Raw genomic sequence first — 20,736 nt, 5'->3', positions numbered from 1 at the left:
CAACAACTCTGACTGATCATTTTCCCTATCTCTGAGTTATTTGTAACAAGATGTAAAGGGTCCATTTTAGTAGCTGAAGTGAAGTACAATTATAATCCCCACCTCCCGCATTTGTAAAAATGTGAATGTATGGCATATAACAGTCTCATACAAAAGGAACTGGGAAGTTGATCCCAGGGCATGGTGCCCCTGGATGGTTCTCAAGAGGGAGCATCTCACATTTGTAACTCTTCAGCTTATTCTACCCTTCCACCAGAATGATCTAGATTCTTAGAGACATTTTTAGACCCAACATCAACAGTACAGAGGTTTGGTATTTTCTAGACTCCTCTGCCACATTTTTGTAATTATGGCAGTAATAGATTTTTTTAAAAAGAATATATATATCTATATCTATATATATTACTGATATTGCTGATATATATATGTATATATATCAGCCAAATTTGAAACATTGTTTCACATGAAAAACTTGTAAAAAGTATCCATTAGTTTTAAATGTCACATAGCAGACTCATGTGAATCCTAATTACAGTAGTTTTTTTTTTTTGATATTGTCATTAAATGTTCTATTATAACTTTGGGGATTTTGGTACTTCATGAATGTGCATTACATGATGTACCACTGCACTTTATAAATAAAAAAACTGGTAGTGGTTCATGGTCAAGTTTGAAAAGGAAATGGATCTCATTTTTGTTGAGAAACCTTTGTACTCTACCTTTCCTTACCTAACACAGTGTGTCAATAATTATAAGCTATACATTTTTGATTTTTAAAACTTTTTTATTATTGTTTTTGCTTGCATGTGCAATGTATTATTTCAGTTTTATTTTTTTTACTCCTTTTTGTATTTGAAAAATGTGTCAACAGTGTTAAGAAGATTTTTCTTTACATTTTTTGATTTTGCAGTAATTTAAGTTTAAAATACATTTGTCCTAATGTCAATGCATACCCAAAAAGCTTTAGACTATAAAAAGATGCCATTAATTGTTTAAAAAAATCATGAGACTTTGATTAATCATTCTGTCTGATTACAGGAGAAGGGAATACAAAAAAAGACATTGCTCAGTGCCAAAGAAGCACAAACCTACTTGCATAGTACCATTAGAACACAAGGTCAAAAAGGCCCAAACCAATCCAGGTAGGAGTGATGGACTTCTAAGCCAATACGAAAAGACTTGTACCTAGTGCCATTTCTAATGCCTTCTGCATTTCCCTCAAATTAGAAGGTTGTTGTGATGACTTCAATTTGCAGTGTGAGCAACAAGTTGATTTCTTGTACCAAGTTCCTGCATTATGTTTTTCTCTGTTATTACTCTCCTGTTTCTTCTTTAAGAAACAGTCTCTAATCAAGTGCCCTTTCCAGGGACAAAAGAAACACTCCCTAGTTTCTTTTTGCACTGACCTTGCTTGGTAACTAGGTTTCTGGGAAACAGGTTTTATGTATGTCTTTACTGTGTTCAGATTTTTGATTTCCTCTATTTCCTTCTGTTTCAAATCCTTTTTAGTCCTCTCTAACTTTTCCTTAAGATCTTTAACTTTAACTTTAACTTCCTTGCTCTGATCTGAACTATTTTCAAATAGGTAACCTGCATCCTCTTTCAATTCTATTAGCGAAACTGAATCATACTTTGGGAAATAGTTCTTAAAAAATGTCCTCAAATTTGGTGTGCATCCCTTCAAAAATTATCTATATACATGGCCAACTGTCTCTTCATTGTCTGTTTCTACACCTAAGATTGCCTCTGCCATTTCTGACAGATGGTCTATATATGTGGCAGGATGTTCCCCCTTTTCCTGCCTGATCTTATCAAATTTGGACCATGTACCAGGTTTGGAACAACATTGCTTAATTGCTTGGAGCAAGTCCTCCCTGCATTGTTTAAGATAAGACATACAGGTCAGATTGGTGAAATCAAAATCCTCTATGTCATCTGGGGTAGGCCAACTTGTCAAAGTGCTGTCAGATCTAGTTTTTTCCACAAATTTCCTTTGTTCATTGGGGATGAATACTTCTGATAAAAGAAAATCAATATCCTCAAAATCTGGATCAAATATTCTGAATGCCTGTTTGAGCTCCTTATGGCCTTTAAAAGGATTGTCCACAAATTTTGGAAATCAGCATTTGATGGACTCAAGTTCCTGTGGAGTGAACTGTCTATGGGCCTCTGAGTGAATAGAACCAGCATTAATTGTTAGCTTAGTGACTTCCTTCAATGGACATATTTTCTCAGGGGCACTAGCAGCCTTGGTCTCATTATCATCGCTACTTTCATTTTCCTGAGGAGCTTCCTATGGTTGCTCATTGTCCTTGCCCATAACTAGATCTAAAACCCTTTTCCTAAATGAGTTGTTCAAATACTGCCTTGGTAATTTTGTCCAAGTTGTTATCAATGATCATAACCTTCTCTGCCTTCAGGGGAACTATGAATCTGTAAACTTTCCTCACTAGGGTTAAAGTCTGTAACATTGCCATGAATAGTATGTTTACTTGTGCCAGGACTTGCCATTGAACTAATTCATTTTGGAAAGGTAATTGTAACACAGTCCAGGGAAAAGAGTGACTTCCAGTCCCAGACACACAGACCAAAAGCTCCTCCCCCTGTCAGGTCAACTGCCACCAACCGGGGACATTCTGTTGGAATCCTGGTTTTTGCATTAGAGCTAGATCTCTAGTCCTGCATCTTGTTCCACAGGTCCTGCAAAAACTTCTCTCTTCATATCTTTATCACAGATTTGAGGTTGTGGCACTTGACATACATTAAGAGGCAGGATGCCTTGTATCGACACTCTTTGTGAAATACTCACAAAAATAACTGAAATTTGGCTATCATTCTGGCTCCCCTATCCCTGAAAGTGAAGGTATAATCAGACCATGGAATGACACTTCCCTGTCACTCAAAAATCTAGTCCTTTTTTTCTCTTATAATATGGCAACTTCCTGTAGTCTTGGTTGAAAATGGGTAAGTGAAATATTACTGCATTTTGTCCTACAGACTTGTGGGACAGAATTCACTGAGTCAAGGACTTCTTATAGGTTTATTTTCCCTTACTTAAAATTTTTACACGGAAGACATTGATAGTCTATATTTCATTCAGAAGTTATCTTTTCGACATCCATGTCCAGAGGGTCTTGTGGGAGCCGGGTGCAGGTGGGGAGTGCGAGAGGGCTGTGGCCGTGGCTGTGGCCATGGTGGCAGCTCTCGCGGTGTTTGTGCGTCCCTCCCCCCTGCTCTCTGGGATCCTCCCTCCCCCCAGCACCGCTCTGCTTCCTTCCCCTCCCCTCAGGGAGAATATGGTCGCCAGCGATGAATGCCCCCAGTGCAGGAAGTGCCTTTGAGGACCTTATTGAAGCCCTAAATGATGGTACAGTAACCAAGTTCTTCAATCTTCCTAAGGTTGGAGGCACCAAGTATGATGTTCTGCCTTACTCAATACGGGTACTGCTGGAAACTGCTGTTCGAAATTGTGATGATTTTTGAATATTTTAGATTGGAAGAGTAAACAAAACAATGTTGAAGTGCCCTTTCTCCCTGCCCGTGTTCTCCTTCAAGATTTTACTGGGATACCAGCAATGGTGGATTTTGCTGCTATGAGAGAAGCAATGAAAACTCTTGGTGGAGATTCCAAGAATGTCCATCCTGCCAGCCCTACAGATCTCACTGTTGACCACTCTTTGAAAATTGATCAGTAAATGTGCAATACAGAATGCTCCAAATCCTGGAGGTGGTGGCCTACAGAAAACCACAAGCAAACTTTCTCCACTTAAAGTGCAACCTCGAAAAGTCTCCTGCAGAGGCCAGACTACCTGTGGAGGGCCATGTGATACTGGAGAACTGGGAGGCAACTCAGGAAAATTTTCTGCACAGATTGAGAACACACCAATCCTATGTCCTTTTCATTTACAACCTGTGCCTGAGCCTGAAACAGTGTTAAAAAACCAAGAGGTAGAATTTGGCAGAAATAGAGAAAGACTACAGTTTTTCAAGTGGAGTTCAAAAGTTTTTAAGAATGTGACTCTAATTCCCCCTGGAACTGGAATGGCCCATCAAGTCAATTTGGAGTATTTGTCAAGAGTGGTTTTTGAAGGAGAGGACCTCTTCTTTCCAGACAGTGTGGTTGGAACAGACTCTTATATAACTATGGTGAATGGCTTGGGCATCCTAGGATGGGGAGTTGGGGGCATGGAGACAGAAGCAGTTATGCTTGGTCTTCCAGTCTCTCTTACTTTGCCTGAGGTGGTTGGGTGTGAATTGATTGGATCATCAAGTTCTTTGGCTACATCCATAGACATGGTTCTTGGTTTTACAAAGCACCTCAGACAAGTAGGAGTGGCTGGAAATTTTGTCAAATTCTTTGGAAGTGGAGTTCCTCAACTCTCTGTGACTGATCAAACCACAATTGCAAACATGTGTCCTTAATATGGTGCTATTCTGAGCTTTTTCCCTGTTGATAATGTGACTTTAAAGCACTTAAAGCATACAGGTTTTGACAAAGAGAAACTTACATTAATGGAAGCATACCTTAAAGCTGTGAAGTTGTTTAGAAGTGACCAGAGTTCTTCAACAGAGCCTGAGTTTTCCCCGATAATACAGATTAATCTGAACTCTATAATTCCATCTGTCAGTGGTCCAAAGAGGCCCCAGGATCGAGTGGCTGTGAGTGATATGAAAAGTGATTTCTAAGCTTGCCTAAATGAAAAGATTGGATTTAAAGGCTTTCAAATTGCCACAGAAAAACAAAATGATATCGTGCCTATTCAGTATGAAGGAATTGAGTATAAACTGTCTTATGGTTCTGTTGTCATTGCTGCGGTGATCAGTTGTACCAATAACTGTAATCCTTCTGTCATGCTTGCTGCAGGTCTGTTGGCAAAAAAAAGCTGTTGAGGCTGGCCTCCAGGTTAAACCTTACATCAGAACAAGCTTATCTCCTGGCAGTGGGATGGTTACACATTACCTCAGTTCAAGTGGAGTGTTACCATACCTTAGTAAACTTGGATTTGAAGTAGTGGGTTATGGATGTTCAACCTGTGTTGGAAATACAGCTCCCTTACCAGAAGCTGTTCTGAATGCAATAAAAGAGGGTGACTTAGTTGCGTGTGGGGTGCTATCTGTCAACAAGAATTTTGAAGGTCTTCTCTGTGACTGTGTCCGTGCCAACTACCTTGCCTCCCCACCTCTAGTAGTAGCTTATGCCATTGCAGGAACAGTGAACATAGATTTCCAGACTGAACCTTTAGGTACTGATCCTCAAGGCAGAAACATCTACCTACGAGACATTTGGCCTAATCGAGAGGAGCTCCATAAAGTCGAGGAAGAGCATGTGATATTCTCTAAGTTTAAATAATTAAAGGAAAAAATGGAGAAGGGAAATAAGTGGTGGAATTCCTTAGATGCCCCAGATTCTGTTTTGTTCCCATGGGATTCAAAATCTACTTATATCAGATGTCCATCTTTTTTTGATAAACTTGCCAAACAGCCAGTTTCCCTGCAACCTATTGAAAATGCCCATGTCTTGCTCTATTTGGGAGACTGTGTCACAACAGACCATATATCCCCTGCTGGAAGCATCGCCAGGAGTAGCGCTGCTGCCAAGTATCTGACAAATAGAGGCCTTACACCTCGTGAATTCAATTCTTATGGAGCCCGAAGAGGCAATGATGCTGTGATGACAAGGGGCACTTTTGAAAATATCAAGCTTCAAAATAAGTTTATTGGAAAACCTGTCCCCAAAACACTTCATTTTCCATCAGGACAGACACTGGATGTATTTGAGGCTGCTGAATTATACCAGAAAGAAGGTATTTCATTGATTATTTTAGCAGGAAAGAAATATGGCTCTGGAAATTCAAGAGACTGGGCTACCAAAGGACCATATTTGATGGGTGTGAAAGCTGTTATAGCTGAAAGTTATGAAAAGATTCACAAAGACCATTTGATTGGAATTGGTATCGCTCCACTGCAGTTTCTTCCAGGAGAAAGTGCCAGTTCCTTGGGCCTCTCTGTCAGAGAGCAGTTTTCTTTGTCATTCCCTGAAGACCTATCACCAGGAGTCACTTTAAACGTAAAGACAAGCACTGGAAAAGTATTCAGCGTGATTGCTTCATTTGAAAATGATGTGACTAAATAGATTTGATTTCTTTACCTAAAAACTGTCTTCATATTGAATGGGGAATTAATTGTACTTTTTGTATATCTGACTCAGTTACCTATATATTTGAGAAATGAGAAAACAAGGACATTTTGCAACACAATATCATTTATATGAGAGAATAGCCAAGAAAGTTTTGTCTACAGAGATGAGAAGAGAAAAGTGATTTTTAGAATAATGTGAAAAGGACTGATGAAGGGAAAGTATTTTTTCTTTTTACTTCCAAATCTAATCCAATTCATTAAGTTCCTACACTCTTCTAGAACTGTGCTATTCACTGGGAATGCAATTATTAAAAAATTATTAAAAATGTAGACCCCTTAGGGTCTCCAGAGACTAGCTGAGTGTCTCAATGGATTAAGAGCCAGGCCTTGATATGGGAGATCCTAGGTTCAAATCTGGGCTCACATACTTCCTAGCTAGGTGATCCTGGGCAAGTCACTTAACTCCCCATTGCCTAGCCCATACCGTTCTTCTGCCTTGGAACAAATACACAGTATTGATTCTAAGATGGAAGCTAAAGGTTTAAAAATCTATATCTATATCTATATCTATATCTATATCTATATCTATATCTATATCTATATCTATATCTATAACACTTCCCTTAAGGAAATTCCAATGTTAAGAGTGAGATAACACAGAAGAGGATAAGGAAAGTAAGTGGGGGAGCCAGTGTTCTCTTGTTCCATGAAGTTGAAATTAAAGCATCAGATCCAGAGTTAAGAGGCGAGAGTACAGTTTCTCTCCTCTATAAAGGAAGGCATTTAGAGTAGGTTGGTGTCCTACTGTTCAGCCTTCCAATCAGAGTGGTCTGTAGTCTGAGGAAGATGGTAGTAGTCAAGGTTTGAGTTAGCAACTTGATAAAAGATACATACAAACACCCCCCTCCATGTATGTGTGTGTGTGTGTGTGTGTGTGTGTGTGTGTATGCAGGTGAATATATATATATATATATTTTTTTCCCTTCTGTATATATGTGCCCTAAGTTTTGAGCTAGGAGAGATCCCTATCTCAAAATTTAGGGCACATATATACAGAAGAAAATATAATGTAAATTAGAACACACACACATATGAAAAAACTGAACATATTGTTGTGGTTGTTCAGTTTTTTCATTTCGATCCAATTCATCAGATCTCATTTAAAGTTTTCTTAGCAAAGATACTCGAGTGGTTTGCCATATTGTTCTCTATATCCATAGATGAGGAATTGATGGAAATAGGGTTAAATAACTTGCCCTGAACCACATAGCTAGCAAGTTTATGAGGCTGGATGGGAACTCATGAATATGAGTCTTCCTGATTTTAAACTCAATGCTCTATCCACTACACCACCTAACAGCTCCAGGTGTGTTCACAATGTGTCCTTTTATATTGTTTTTATAGTTAGTTCTTCTGTGTCCATATATTATTATATACTCATGTATGCATAGTAATATACACACTTATGTGTATATTCTACATGCATGTACTTATATATGTATATGTTTATACATGCATACATATATTAAGTTTATGATCACATGCATATTAGTATATAGGTATACATATATAAATATATATGCACATGTGTGTAATATACATCATGACAAAATACCTGAATATCACCATATAAACATTATATGTAGATATAGATATAGATACATACATATATAAATTATGGATAGAAATCATACATATGAATATATACACATATCTATGTATGTGTATCCATCTTTTCTTCTGCATGCATATGTCTTAGAAGAAAGGAGACTGAGTATATTTCATAATATAGCTAGAGTAAGTATTTTAACCTTTTAAAGAATAATCAAGATGCTAAAAGGAAAAATTGAAATAATCAAAATAGTAAAATAAGAAAGTAACAATACTATTATATTATATGAATTGATAATTAATTAAAATGATATAAGGGCATGTTCTGACCTTAATTTTATGCCAAGTGAATTAACGGAACATAAGAAAAATATACACAATTATAGCAATGAAAAAGTAAATTCAAGTTAAATTCCAAGTAATCGAAACTATCATTTAAAAAGCATTTATTGACTTCCGGGTAATCATGGCTGCAATCTAGACGCCACACGCTTCCTCTCCCTACCACCGAACGAAATAGACTACATCAAAGGAGCATGAACATCACTTTTGGAGGAACAGAAGGACACCCTAGTACTACCAGTACTCCACAGAGGCGAAGGTACATGGGGCTTGAACATTTTCCACATTATAATAAGGAGGAAAAGCTTGCACAGAAAAGTGAACTGAGCCACCCTTCCCCCACGCCACTTACCCCACCAAACCAGAGTGAGCTACCTGAGCGCTCACTGGGACAGCGAGTGAGTGGGGAATGTCTCTGTCTGGCGGGTGGGGGGGAACTCCAGGGTCCTTGGGATCTGGGGATTGCCAGGAAAAAAACGTCTCAGGGCGGTTTCACTGGAGAATCCGGCGCTGATTACGGCGGACAGCGGAGCTGTACTTGGGGAGATTGCGCTGAACATCTCTGCGGAGCTAATCTGGGTGGAGCTGAGCACCTGGGCAGTGTGGCTGTGATCAGGGACTCAGCACTCTAAGAAACCTTGGAGGCTGGGAAGAACTAGTCTGAAGCAAGCTAAATTCACAGAAAAACTGCCCATATAAACCAGACCCCAGACCAAAAAGGAAAGGGGAATAAAACCACCAAAGGGATGGATCATATGGCCCAAAATCAAGCCTCCAGGAAGAAAGGGAAAAAAGAGACTACTGAAAACTTTTATGGTGGAAGTACCTAAGGAAAAGAGGAGAATGAGGAGGAAACCCAAAAAAAATCAGAGCATGCCTCCCAAAATGGAAACTATCAACAAGCTCTGGAAGATCTCAAACTGGAACTTATCCAAAAGATGGAAACCTTCTGGATAGAAAAATGGGAGAAAGAGATCAGCAGTCTGACAGATAAGAATGCTCAATTGGAAAAAGAACTCGAAGCATCGAATAGAAGGGCAGACAAGGCTGAAAAGCAAAACCAGTCCCTAAAGACCAGAATTAAGCACCTCAAAGAAAGCAAGATGATAAAACAGCAAGAATCAATAAAGCAAACCCCAAAAATTAATGAATTAGAAGAAAACATAAAATATCTCACTGAGAAGGTCACAGATCTGTAAAACAGAGGGAGAAGAGAAAATCTCCGAATTATCGGTCTCCCAGAAAAACCAGAGATAAACAATAAACTCGATATTATTCTACTGGAGATTATAAAAGAAAATTGCCCTCACGTTCTGGAGCAAGGGGGCAAAATAGAAATAGAAAGGATTCATAGAACACCTTCTACACTAAATCCCCAAAAGACAACCCCTAGGAATGTAATTGCCAAATTCAAGAGCTTCCAAGTAAAGGAGAAAATCCTACAAGAAGCCAAGAAGAAGAGCTTCAGATATAAGGGGGCTCCCATAAGGATCACACACGACTTAGTGGCTAACACACTAAGAGACCGCAAAGCATGGAACATGATATTTAGAAAGGCAAGAGAGCTGGGTCTCCAACCAAGAATCAACTACCCAGCAAAACTGACTATATACTTCCAGGGGAAAGTATGGGCATTCAACAAAATAGAAGATTTCCAAGCATTTGCTAAGAAAAGACCAGAGCTCTGTGGAAAGTTCGATATCCAAGCACAGAAAGCAAGAGAAACATGAAAAGGTAAATATGAAAGAAAGGGAAAAGGAGATAAATCTTATCTTTTTCTTTAAGTCAAACTCTCCTCTATAAGAACTACATTTACATCAAATTATATATATATTAATATGTGGGGAAAATGTTTTGTGTAACTCTCATAAATTGTATTCATCATAAGAGTAGTTAAAAGAAACATGCATAGGGAAAGATTGGGGCATTAAGAAGATTTGGGGAAAGTGGGGGCAAAGAAAGGAAAAGGGAGGGGGGAACCATCGATAATACTAAGATTAACTTCAAGAAATAGGGGGGGAATGAATAGAATAATCTTCCCCATATAAAGATACAAATGGGAAGGGGAGGGGAAGAACTCTCATATGAGAAGGAGAGGAAGAGAGTGTGGAGTGGAATTACTTAAACCTTACTCTCAGTGAAAGCAAATCTGAGAGGGAAGAACATCTAGATCCAGTGGGATCCTAAATTCTATCTTATCCATTAGGGCAAGAAAGAAAGGAAAATTAAGGAGGGGGAGGGGGGACGGAGTACAAAAAGGGAGGGAAGGAGAGGGGGGAGGGGAAGGGAGCATAAAAAGGGAGGGGCTAGAAAGGGAAGCATCTCAAGGGAGGGGACTAGGGGGACTGACATAAAGTAAATCACTTGGTTCAAAAGGAGAAAGCTAAAGAAGAAAGGTCAGAACTAGGGGAAGATATCAAAATGCCAGCGAATCCACAAATGACAATCATAACTTTGAAAGTGAATGGGATGAATTCACCCATAAAATGTAGACAAATAGCAGATTGGATTAGAACCCAAAACCCTACCATATGTTGTCTTCAAGAAACACATATGAGATGGGTTGACACTCACAAGGTTAGAATTAAAGGTTGGAGTAAGACCTTTTGGCCTCAACTGATAGAAAGAAGGCAGGAGTTGCAATCATGATATCTAACAAAGCCAAAGCACAAATAGACCTGATCACAAGGGATAGGGAAGGTAAATATATTCTGCTAAAAGGGAGTATAGACAATGAGGAAATATCACTAATCAACATGTATGCACCAAATGGTATAGCATCCAAATTTTTAATAGAGAAACTAGGAGAATTGAAGGAGGAAATAGACAGTAAAACCATATTAGTGGGAGACTTGAACCAACCACTATCAAATTTAGATAAATCAAACCAAAAAATAAATAAGAAAGAGGTAAAAGAGGTGAATGAAATCTTAGAAAAATTAGAGTTAATAGACATATGGAGAAAAATAAATAGGGACAAAAAAGAATACACCTTCTTTTCAGCACCACATGGCACATTCACAAAAATAGATCACACACTAGGTCATAGAAACATGGCACTCAAATGCAGAAAAGCAGAAATATCAACTGCAGCCTTTTCAGAGCACAAGGCAATAAAAATATTGATCTGCAAGGGTACAGGGAGACCCAAATCAAAAATTAATTGGAAATTAAATAACATGATACTCCAAAATTGGATAGTTAGAGAAGAAATCATAGAAACATTTAACAATTTCGTTGAAGAAAATGACAATGGCGAAACATCCTTTCAAACCTTATGGGATGCAGCCAAGGCAGTACTTAGAGGAAAATTCATATCCCTGAGTGCATATATTAACAAATTAGGGAGGACAGAGATCAATGAATTGGAAATGCAAATCAAAAAACTTGAGAATGAACAAATTAAAACCCCCCAGAAGAAAACCATACTAGAGATCCTAAAAATTAAGGGAGAAATTAATAAAATCGAAAGTGACAGAACTATTAAGCTAATAAACAAGACTAGAAGCTGTTACTTTGAAAAAACAGACAAAATAGACAAAGTACTGGTTAATCTAATTAAAAAAAGGAAAGAAGAAAGGCAAATTAACAGCATTAAGGATGAAAAGGGGGATCTTACCTCCAATGAAGAGGAAATTAAGGCAATCATTAAAAACTACTTTGCCCAACTATATGGCAATAAATATACTAACCTAGGTGATATGGATGAATATTTACAAAAATATAAATTGCCTAGACTAACAGAAGAAGAAATAGTTTTCTTAAATAATCCCATATCAGAAAAAGAAATCCAACAGGCCATCAAAGAACTTCCTAAGAAGAAATCCCCAGGGGCTGATGGATTCACCAGTGAATTCTATCAAACATTCAGAGAATAGTTAATCCCAATACTATACAAACTATTTGACATAATAAGCAAAGAGGGAGTTCTACCAAACTCCTTTTATGACACAAACATGGTACTAATTCCAAAGCCAGGCAGGCCAAAAACAGAGAAAGAAAATTATAGACCAATCTCCCTAATGATTATAGATACAAAAATCTTAAATAGGATACTAGCAAAAAGACTCCAGCAAGTGATCAGAAGGGTCATCCACCATGATCAAGTAGGATTTATACCAAGGATGCAGGGCTGGTTCAACATTAGGAAAACTATCCACATAATTGACCACATCAACAATCAAACCAACAAGAACCACATGATTATCTCAATAGATGCAGGAAAAGCCTTTGATAAAATACAACACCCATTCCTACTAAAAACACTAGAAAGCATAGGAATAGAAGGGTCATTCCTAAAAATAATAAACAGTATATATCTAAAACCATCAGCTAATATCATCTACAATGGGGATAAACTAAATGCATTCCCAATAAGATCAGGATTGAAACAAGGATGCCCATTATCACCTCTATTATTTGACATTGTATTAGAAACACTAGCAGTAGCAATTAGAGAAGAAAAAGAAATTGAAGGCATCATAATAGGCAAGGAGGAGATTAAGCTATCGCTCTTTGCAAATGACATGATGGTCTACTTAAAGAACCCTAGAGATTCAACCAAAAAGCTAATTGAAATAATCAACAACTTTAGCAAAGTTGCAGGATACAAAATAAACCCACATAAGTCATCAGCTTTTCTATGCATCTCCAACACAGCTCAGCAGCAAAAACTAGAAAGAAATATTCAAAATCACCTTAGACAAAATAAAATACCTAGGAATCTATCTCCCGAGACAAACACAGGATCTATATGAACACAACTACAAAACACTTTCCACACAACTAAAAATAGACTTGAACAATTGAAAGAACATTAACTGCTCATGGGTAGGATGAGCCAATATAATAAAAATGACCATCCTACCCAAACTCATCTATCTATTTAGTGCCATACCCATGGAACTTCCAAATTTTTTTTTTTACTGATTTAGAAAAAACCATAACAAAGTTCATTTGGAAGAACAAAAGATCAAAGATATCCAGGGAAATAATGAAAAAAAAATACAAAGGAAGGGGGTCTTGCAGTCCCAGATCTCAGACTATATTACAAAGCAGCGGTCATCAAAACAATTTGGTACTGGCTAAGAGACAGAAAGGAGGATCAGTGGAATAGACTGGGGGCAAGCAACCTCAGCAAGACAGTATATGACAAACCCAAAGATCCCAGCTTTTGGGACAAAAATCCACTATTTCATAAAAACTGCTGGGAAAATTGGAGGACAGTGTGGGAAAGATTAGGCTTAGATCAACACCTCACACCCTACACCAAGATAAATTCAAAATGGGTGAATGACTTGAACATAAAGAAAGAAAGTATAAGAAAATTAGGTGACCACAGAATAGTATACATGTCAGACCTTTGGGAAGGGAAATACTTCAAAACCAAGCAAGAATTAGAAAGAGTTACAAAATGCAAAATAAATAATCTGGATTACATCAAAGTAAAAAGTTTTTGTACAAACAAAACCAATGTAACCAAAATCAGAAGAGTAGCAACAAATTGGGAAAAAATCTTCATGAAAACCTCTGACAAAGGTTTAATTACTCAAATTTATAAAGAACTAAATCAATTGTAAAAAAAATCAAGCCATTCTCCAATTGACAAATGGGCAAGGGACATGAACAGGCAGTTTGCAGCCAAAGAAATCAAAACTATTAATAAGCACATGAAAAAGTGCTCTACATCTCTTATAATCAGAGAGATGCAAATCAAAACAACTTTGAGGTATCACCTCACACCTAGCAGATTGGCTAACATGACAGCTATGGAAAGTAATGAATGCTGTAGGGGATGTGGCAAAGTGGGGACATTAATTCATTGCTGGTGGAGTTGTGAATTGATCCAACCATTCTGGAGGGCAATTTGGAACTATGCCCAAAGAGCAATAAAAGAATGTCTGCCCTTTGATCCAGCCATAGCACTGCTGGGTCTGTACCCCAAAGAGATAATGGACAAAAAGACTTGTACAAAAATATTCATAGCTGCGCTCTTTGTGGTGGCCAAAAATTGGAAAATGAGAGGATGCCCTTCAATTGGAGAATGGCTGAACAAATTGTGGTAAATGTTGGTGATGGAATACTATTGTGCCAAAAGGAATAATAAAGTGGAGGAATTCCATGGAGACTGGAACAACCCCCAGGAAGTGATGCAGAGCTAAAGGAGCAGAACCAGGAAAACATTGTACACAGAGACTGATACATTGTGGTACAATCGAAGGTGATGGACTTCTCCATTAGTATCAATGCAATGTCCCTGAACAATCTGCAGGTATCTAAAAAATACTACCCTAAAGCAGAGGATAAACTGTGGGAGTAAAAACACCGATGAAAAGCAACTGCTTGACTACAGGGTTGGAGGAGATAAGACTGAGGAGAGACTCTAAATGAACACTATAATGCAATTTCCAACAACAGGGAAATGGGTTCGAGTCAAGAACATATGTGATAACCAGTGGAATCATGAGTTGGCTATGGGAGAGGGAAAGGCGGGGGGGGGGGAGGGGAGGAAAAGAAAATGATCTTTGTTTCCATTGAATAATGTATGAAAATGACCAAATAAAATAATGTTTAAAAATAAAAAAAATAAAAATAAAAAGCATTTATTAAAAATCAGTATATTCAGGAACTGTGATATGTACTGGGGACAAAAATGTACTAATTTAAAATAGCCCCACCCCTTAAAATCTTCATATTTATTTGGGGAGACTACATGTACATATAAGGATATATAAAATATATTCAAAATAGACAGGGTAATTATTTAATGAAAGATGATATGGCAAGTAATGAGACCAGGGCAAGTCTTATGTAGAATACCATTGATTATTCAGAGAACACATTATTTTTCAATGTGTTCAGTTTTTCAATGAAGAGGCAGTGTACTACTGGTGATGAATGTTGGATACATTGTCAGATGTACATCATTAGACTCCCAAATGTTTTTGTTTAATTATTCTTTCCAACAGCGAGTAATTAAAGATGGGGTGGACAGGATTTCAGAAATGACTATGCTATAAAGAATAAAAATAAAATACTTTAAAAAGAAATATCTATAGCAACTCACAGTAAACCAATGTAAAGTCTTTCTGTGGAATGCAAATCTTATCTCTTTACTGAATTCATGAAATTCACCACTCTGATCTTCTCTTCATCAGATGCTATAGTCTTTTTATAACTGTTTTAAATTTACTATGTTCTAATTTACATTATATTTTCTTCTTGATATACATGCCCTAAATTTTGTGCTAGGACAGACGATTAAGAACATCTAGTCCATATTCTTCATTTTAGATAGGGAAGAAACTGAGTCCAGATTAGAGAAAGTTTCTTGTCATAAATCACTTTGGAATTTAGTGTGAAAAATAATCAACATTTAAATGCAAACTCAGAAATCATGTACTACAATATTCCACTCTCTTATTTGTAGATCTTTAGAGGACAGGGCTCAAGTCTCATTTAGCTTTTTCACATTCTGGCACTCTTGTGTATATAGTAAGTGTTTTATGAACAGTTGTTTAATGAAGAAATTGTTTTCTTGATCAACCTATAATAAAAATTGCATTTTAACCTCAATTAAGTCAATGGATTCTCCTCTTTCTCTCTGCTCCTTAAGGAATAAGGTCATTGATCATAGTGTAACTATTGCTTTTTGTCTTCGTGACCCTAGCACCTAACATTGTGCCTAAGGTACACAGTATTTATTTAAACAACTTTCCTTTGTTTGGATGGAATGTTCTGGGTTTATCAGACCTAGATTATTCAGAGATGAGAGCAGAATGAAATAAAATTAAAATAAAACCTGTATTTCACTTTAATAGAATTGACTGAAATATATGACTTGCACTTCTGTGTGTTACATTTGGTCTTTCCAAATTCCCTATGATTAATGTGACCACTTAAAACCAATTTTGCAACTTCACTTCAGCATCAAACAGCTGGTGGTTGTAGACAATCCACTGGGCTATATATTACTGCAAAGGCATTGTCAGAATGGTTACAACTTGAGAAACATTTAGGGAGCAAGTTCTGTTTCATTTTTTTCCCACTTGGCTTCAAATCTAGGGCAACCTAAATTTAAGACTATGAAGATTAAAAAGAATTGTGAACACTTAAAATGATTTTTATGTAATCAGTCACACTGATAGTTCCAAGACACATTTAGAAAATATCCTTAGAAAAATATCCATTATTTTTCAGAATCTGAAATAGAAGACAATTGACTAAAAGTTTCCTGAACTCCTTTCATCCTTTCAGTTTGCCTCTCTCTGAGATCTTACCTTTGTAGCTTTTTGTATTTATATTAGGCTGAACAATTCTAATTCCATTTTTATTTTTAATTCATACAGTTATCAGAATACAAAATGTATCATTAATATGTTGCTCACTAAGCATTTGATATGCTGTTGCTATTGTTCAGTCATTTTAGTTATCTGACTCTTTTTTACCTTATTTGGGGTTTTCTTGGCAAAGATCTTGAAAGAGTTTGATATTCTCTTTTCCAGGTCATTTTACAGATAAGGAAATGGAGGAATACAAGGTTAAGCAACTTGCCCAAAAGCACAAACCAAGTTAATTGTTTGAATATGAATATACCTAGCTACTAATAAGCATCACACACACACACACACACACACACACACACACACACAAACACTAAGTAACAGTCCCTATGCTAAGCTCTGGGTATGCAAAGCAAATATAAAATAATCCCTTCCTTTAAGAAGCTTGAATTATTTTGAGGGTATGAACAACATTTACATGATATGCAAAGTAAATATATGATAAGTTTTGGCGGAACATTAATAGCTGTACTGGGGAGGTGCATTAGGGAAGGTATATTGGGTTCAAGTTAGAGTGCTATTGAACAGTTTTGAAGAAAATAGAGGCAGACTCAAGAAAGAAATGTACTTCAAGAAAGAAATATACTTCCATTATGCTTTATAATATTCAAAGAACTTTATGTAAATGATCTCGTGTGAGCCTTGTATCAACAGTATGATATAATACTCACTTATTATTATTCCCATTTCACAGATGAGGAAACAGACTAAGTGGCCTGCACAGGGTCATAAGTATCAAAGGTGGAAATAAAAACTAGTATTTGACTATCCAGGTTGAATTTGAACACTATCAAGTATTTGACATAAATTAATCTGTTCTGACGTTTTTTCTATCAGCTCTTCCTCTTTTCCTTTCTACCTTTATCCAAGACATTTTGAATAAAAGGAAATAAACTCTCTCATTCATTATAAAATGAATGGATTGTACAATATAACTTCTAAAATGCCTTCTAGCCTTAAGTCTATAATTATTTGAATGCTCAAGATTTCAGACGATACCTAGGACTTCTGAGGTCTTTTGAAATTTATTCCTACTGGATCACTGTTTTTCATGTTCTGTTATCCCAATTATGACCCACTTGAAAATAATTAATTGAGGAGAAAAATATCTGCATGAGGATTTAAATCCTCATACTAAACTGTCAAAAACAAGTTAAGCTAATAAAGTAGACATAGGATATTCCTGACTACTCTCCCCAACAGAATTCTAAATGAAGACATGATTTCCAGAGATGTCATTAAAGAAAAACAGTGATGAAAACTAAATGGGAAAGAAGGAAAGAAGAAAGCTGGGAAGAAATTATATCTGGAAATAGCTCAGTCTGACATAAACTACTAGAGGCAGGGGAATGTAATCAAGGGGAAAAATAATTTAAGGACTATCTGAAAATACTTCTCATTTTATAGCATTTTTATATGACACACCAGTAAACTGAGAATAGTCCTAGTCACATTAATCCACTACAGATTATTTCTGTATCTTATTCCTAGTGTTTAAAATTGAAACAAGATGTTTGTAATATTTTTATTGTTTTTAATTTAATTTTTTTTTGGTTACAATATTCACTTTATTTTCCTCTCTTCCATCCACCTTCCCTTCCTATAGCTGATGTGCAATTTCATTGGGTATTACTTGTGTCCTTGATCAGAACCTATTTCCATGTTGTTGTTTGCACTAGGATGTTCATTTAGAGTCTACATCCCCAACCATATCCCTTTGACCCATGTATTCAAGCAGTTGTTTTTCCTCGGTGTTTTTACTCTCACAGTGTTTCCTCTGAATGTGGATAGTGGTTTTTCTCATAGATTCTTCCACGTTGTTCAGGATCATTTCATTGCCACTAATGGGGAAGTCCATTGCATTCAATTGTACAACAGTGTATCAGTCTCTGGGTACAATGTTTTCCTGGTTCTGTTCCTCTCACTCTGCATCAATTCCTGGAGTTTGTTCCAGTTCACATGGAATTCCTCCAGTTTATTATTCCTTTGAGCACAATAGTATTCTATCACCAACATATACCACAATTTGTTCAGCCATTTCCCAAATTGAAGGGCATCACCTCATTTTCCAATTTTTGGCCACCACAAAGAGCGCAGCTATGAATATTCTTGTACAAGTTTTTTTTTTCCTTATTACCTCTTTGAGGTATAAACCCAGCAGTGCTATGGCTGGATCAAGGGCAGATATTCTTTTAGTGCCCATTGGGCATAATTCCAAATTGCCGTCCAGAATGGTTAGATCAATTCATAACTCCACCAGCAATGCATTAATGTCCCAACCTTGCCACAACCCCTCCAGCATTTATTACTTTCCTTTGCTATCATGTTAGTCAATCTGCTAGGTGTGAGGTGATATCTCAGAGTTGTTTTGATTTGCATTTCTCTGATTAGATTTAAGAGTACTTTTTCATGTGCTTATTAATAGTTTTGATTTCTTTAACAGAAAATTGCCTATCCATGTCCCTTGCCCATTTATCAATTGGAGAATGGCTTGATTTTTTTTGTACAACTGATTTAGCTCTTTATAAATTTGAGTAATTAGACCTTTGTCAGACATTTTTATAATGAAGATTGTTTCCCGATTTGTTGCTTCCCTTCTAATTTTGGATGCATTAGTTTTGTTTGTACAAAACCTTTTTAATTTGATGTAATCAAAATGATTGATTTTACATTTTGTGTTTTTTTTTCTAGCTCTGGCTTAGTTTTAAAGTCTTTTCTTTCTCAAAGATCTGACAAGTATAGTATTCTGTGTTCACCTAATCTACTTATAGTTTCATTCTTTATATTCAGGTCATTCACCCATTCTGAGTTTATCTTGGTGTAGGGTGTGAAATGTTGATCCAAACCTGATCTCTCCCATACTGTCTTCCCAATTTTCCCAGTAGTTTTTATCAAATAATGGGTTTTGGGCCCTAAAACTGGGATCTTTGGGCTTATCATAGACTATCTTGCTGAGGTCACTTACCCCAAGTCTATTCCACTGATCCTCCTTTCTGTCTCTTAGCCAATAACAAATTGTTTTGATGACCACTGCTTTATAGTATAGTTTGAGATCTAGGATTGCAAATCTTCCTTCCTTTGCATTTTTTTCATTATTTCCCCGGATATCCTTGATCTTTTGTTCTTCCAAATGAGTTTTGTTATGTTTTTTTTTTCTAATTCATTAAAAAAGTTTTTTGGAAGTTCAATGGGTATGGCACTAAATAAGTAAATTAATTTGGGCAAAATTTTCATTTTTATTAAGTTAGCTCGTCCTACCCATGAGCAATTGGTGTTTCTCCAATTGTTTAGATCTAGTTTTAATTGTGTGGAAAGTGTTTTGTAGTTGGGTTCATATAGTTACTGTATTTGTCTCAGCAGATAGATTCCTAAGTATTTTATATTGTCTAGGGTGATTTTAAATGGAATTTCTCTAATTCTTGCTGCTGAAATGGGTTGAAGATATATAGAAATGCTGATGACTTATGCAGGTTTATTTTGTATCCTGCGACTTTGCTAAATTTGTTGATTATTTTTACTATCTTTTTGGTTGATTCTCAAGATTCTTTAAATAGACCATCATATCATCTGCAAAGAATGATAGCTTGGTCTCCTCATTGCCAATTTTAATATCTTCAATTTCTTTTTTTTTTCTCTAATTGCTACTGCTAGTGTTTTTAGTACAATGTTAAATAATAGAGGCGATAATGGGCATCCTTGTTTTACTCCTGATCTTATTGGGAAGGCTTCTAGTTTATCCCCATTGTAGATGTTGTTTCCCGATGGTTTAGACATAAACTGTTTATTATTTTTAGGAAAGGCCCTTCTATTCCTATACTTTCTAGTGTTTTCAATAGGAATGGGTATTGTATTTTATCAAAGGCTTTTTCTGCATCTATTGAGATAATCATGTGATTTTTATCAGTTTTGTAATAGAATAGATAATCTGTGTGGAAACTATTTCTTGTTGCTGTAACTGGTATATACTCTGGCTTATGACTAGAGAGCTGCTAGTAGGGGGACACCTGAGGGCTGCCTAGTTACAATGGAGATAGATGAGAGATGTTGCCACAGGGGAATGCTCTGGGGTTTGCCTATAATCTCTATTGATCCCTGATAGATCAATCTGTTTCCTAACCTCCTCCTCCTTTCACTCCCGGATCCCACATACTCCCTCACCCCCCTCCCTTCTTCCAGCCTCTCCCTCCCAGTTTTCTTCTTGAAGCTTGTGGCTTTGCCCCTACCCCCTGAGTGAACTATGAAGATATTCTTGTTTTCTTTCTCAAGTAAGGGATTTATTGGGAAACAACAGGATAGAGAACTG

At 36.7% G+C, this 20,736-nt stretch overlaps 1 protein-coding gene and 1 pseudogene across 1 annotated transcript; both read left to right on the top strand.

Annotated features, from left to right (window-relative positions):
- Nucleotides 1-3,281: 3,281 nt before the first annotated feature.
- LOC100022411 (iron-responsive element-binding protein 2-like) lies at nt 3,282-5,350 on the top strand (annotated as a pseudogene).
- A 12-nt stretch (nt 5,351-5,362) lies between these two features.
- LOC130456945 (iron-responsive element-binding protein 2-like) lies at nt 5,363-6,133 on the top strand. Its single transcript, XM_056814723.1, has one exon. The coding sequence runs from the start codon at nt 5,363-5,365 to the stop codon at nt 6,131-6,133; it is 771 nt and encodes a 256-aa protein (XP_056670701.1).
- Nucleotides 6,134-20,736: the final 14,603 nt, after the last annotated feature.

The sequence above is a fragment of the Monodelphis domestica genome, chromosome 2, assembly GCF_027887165.1.
Source record: "Monodelphis domestica isolate mMonDom1 chromosome 2, mMonDom1.pri, whole genome shotgun sequence".
Taxonomy (NCBI): Eukaryota; Metazoa; Chordata; class Mammalia; order Didelphimorphia; family Didelphidae; genus Monodelphis; species Monodelphis domestica.
This window is presented reverse-complemented; position numbering and strand designations above follow the sequence as displayed.

What these genes read in the sequence shown, in the direction of transcription:
- LOC130456945 (XM_056814723.1), top strand. Translation starts at nt 5,363, where the DNA reads ATGGAGAAGGGAAATAAGTGGTGGAATTCCTTAGATGCCCCAGATTCT.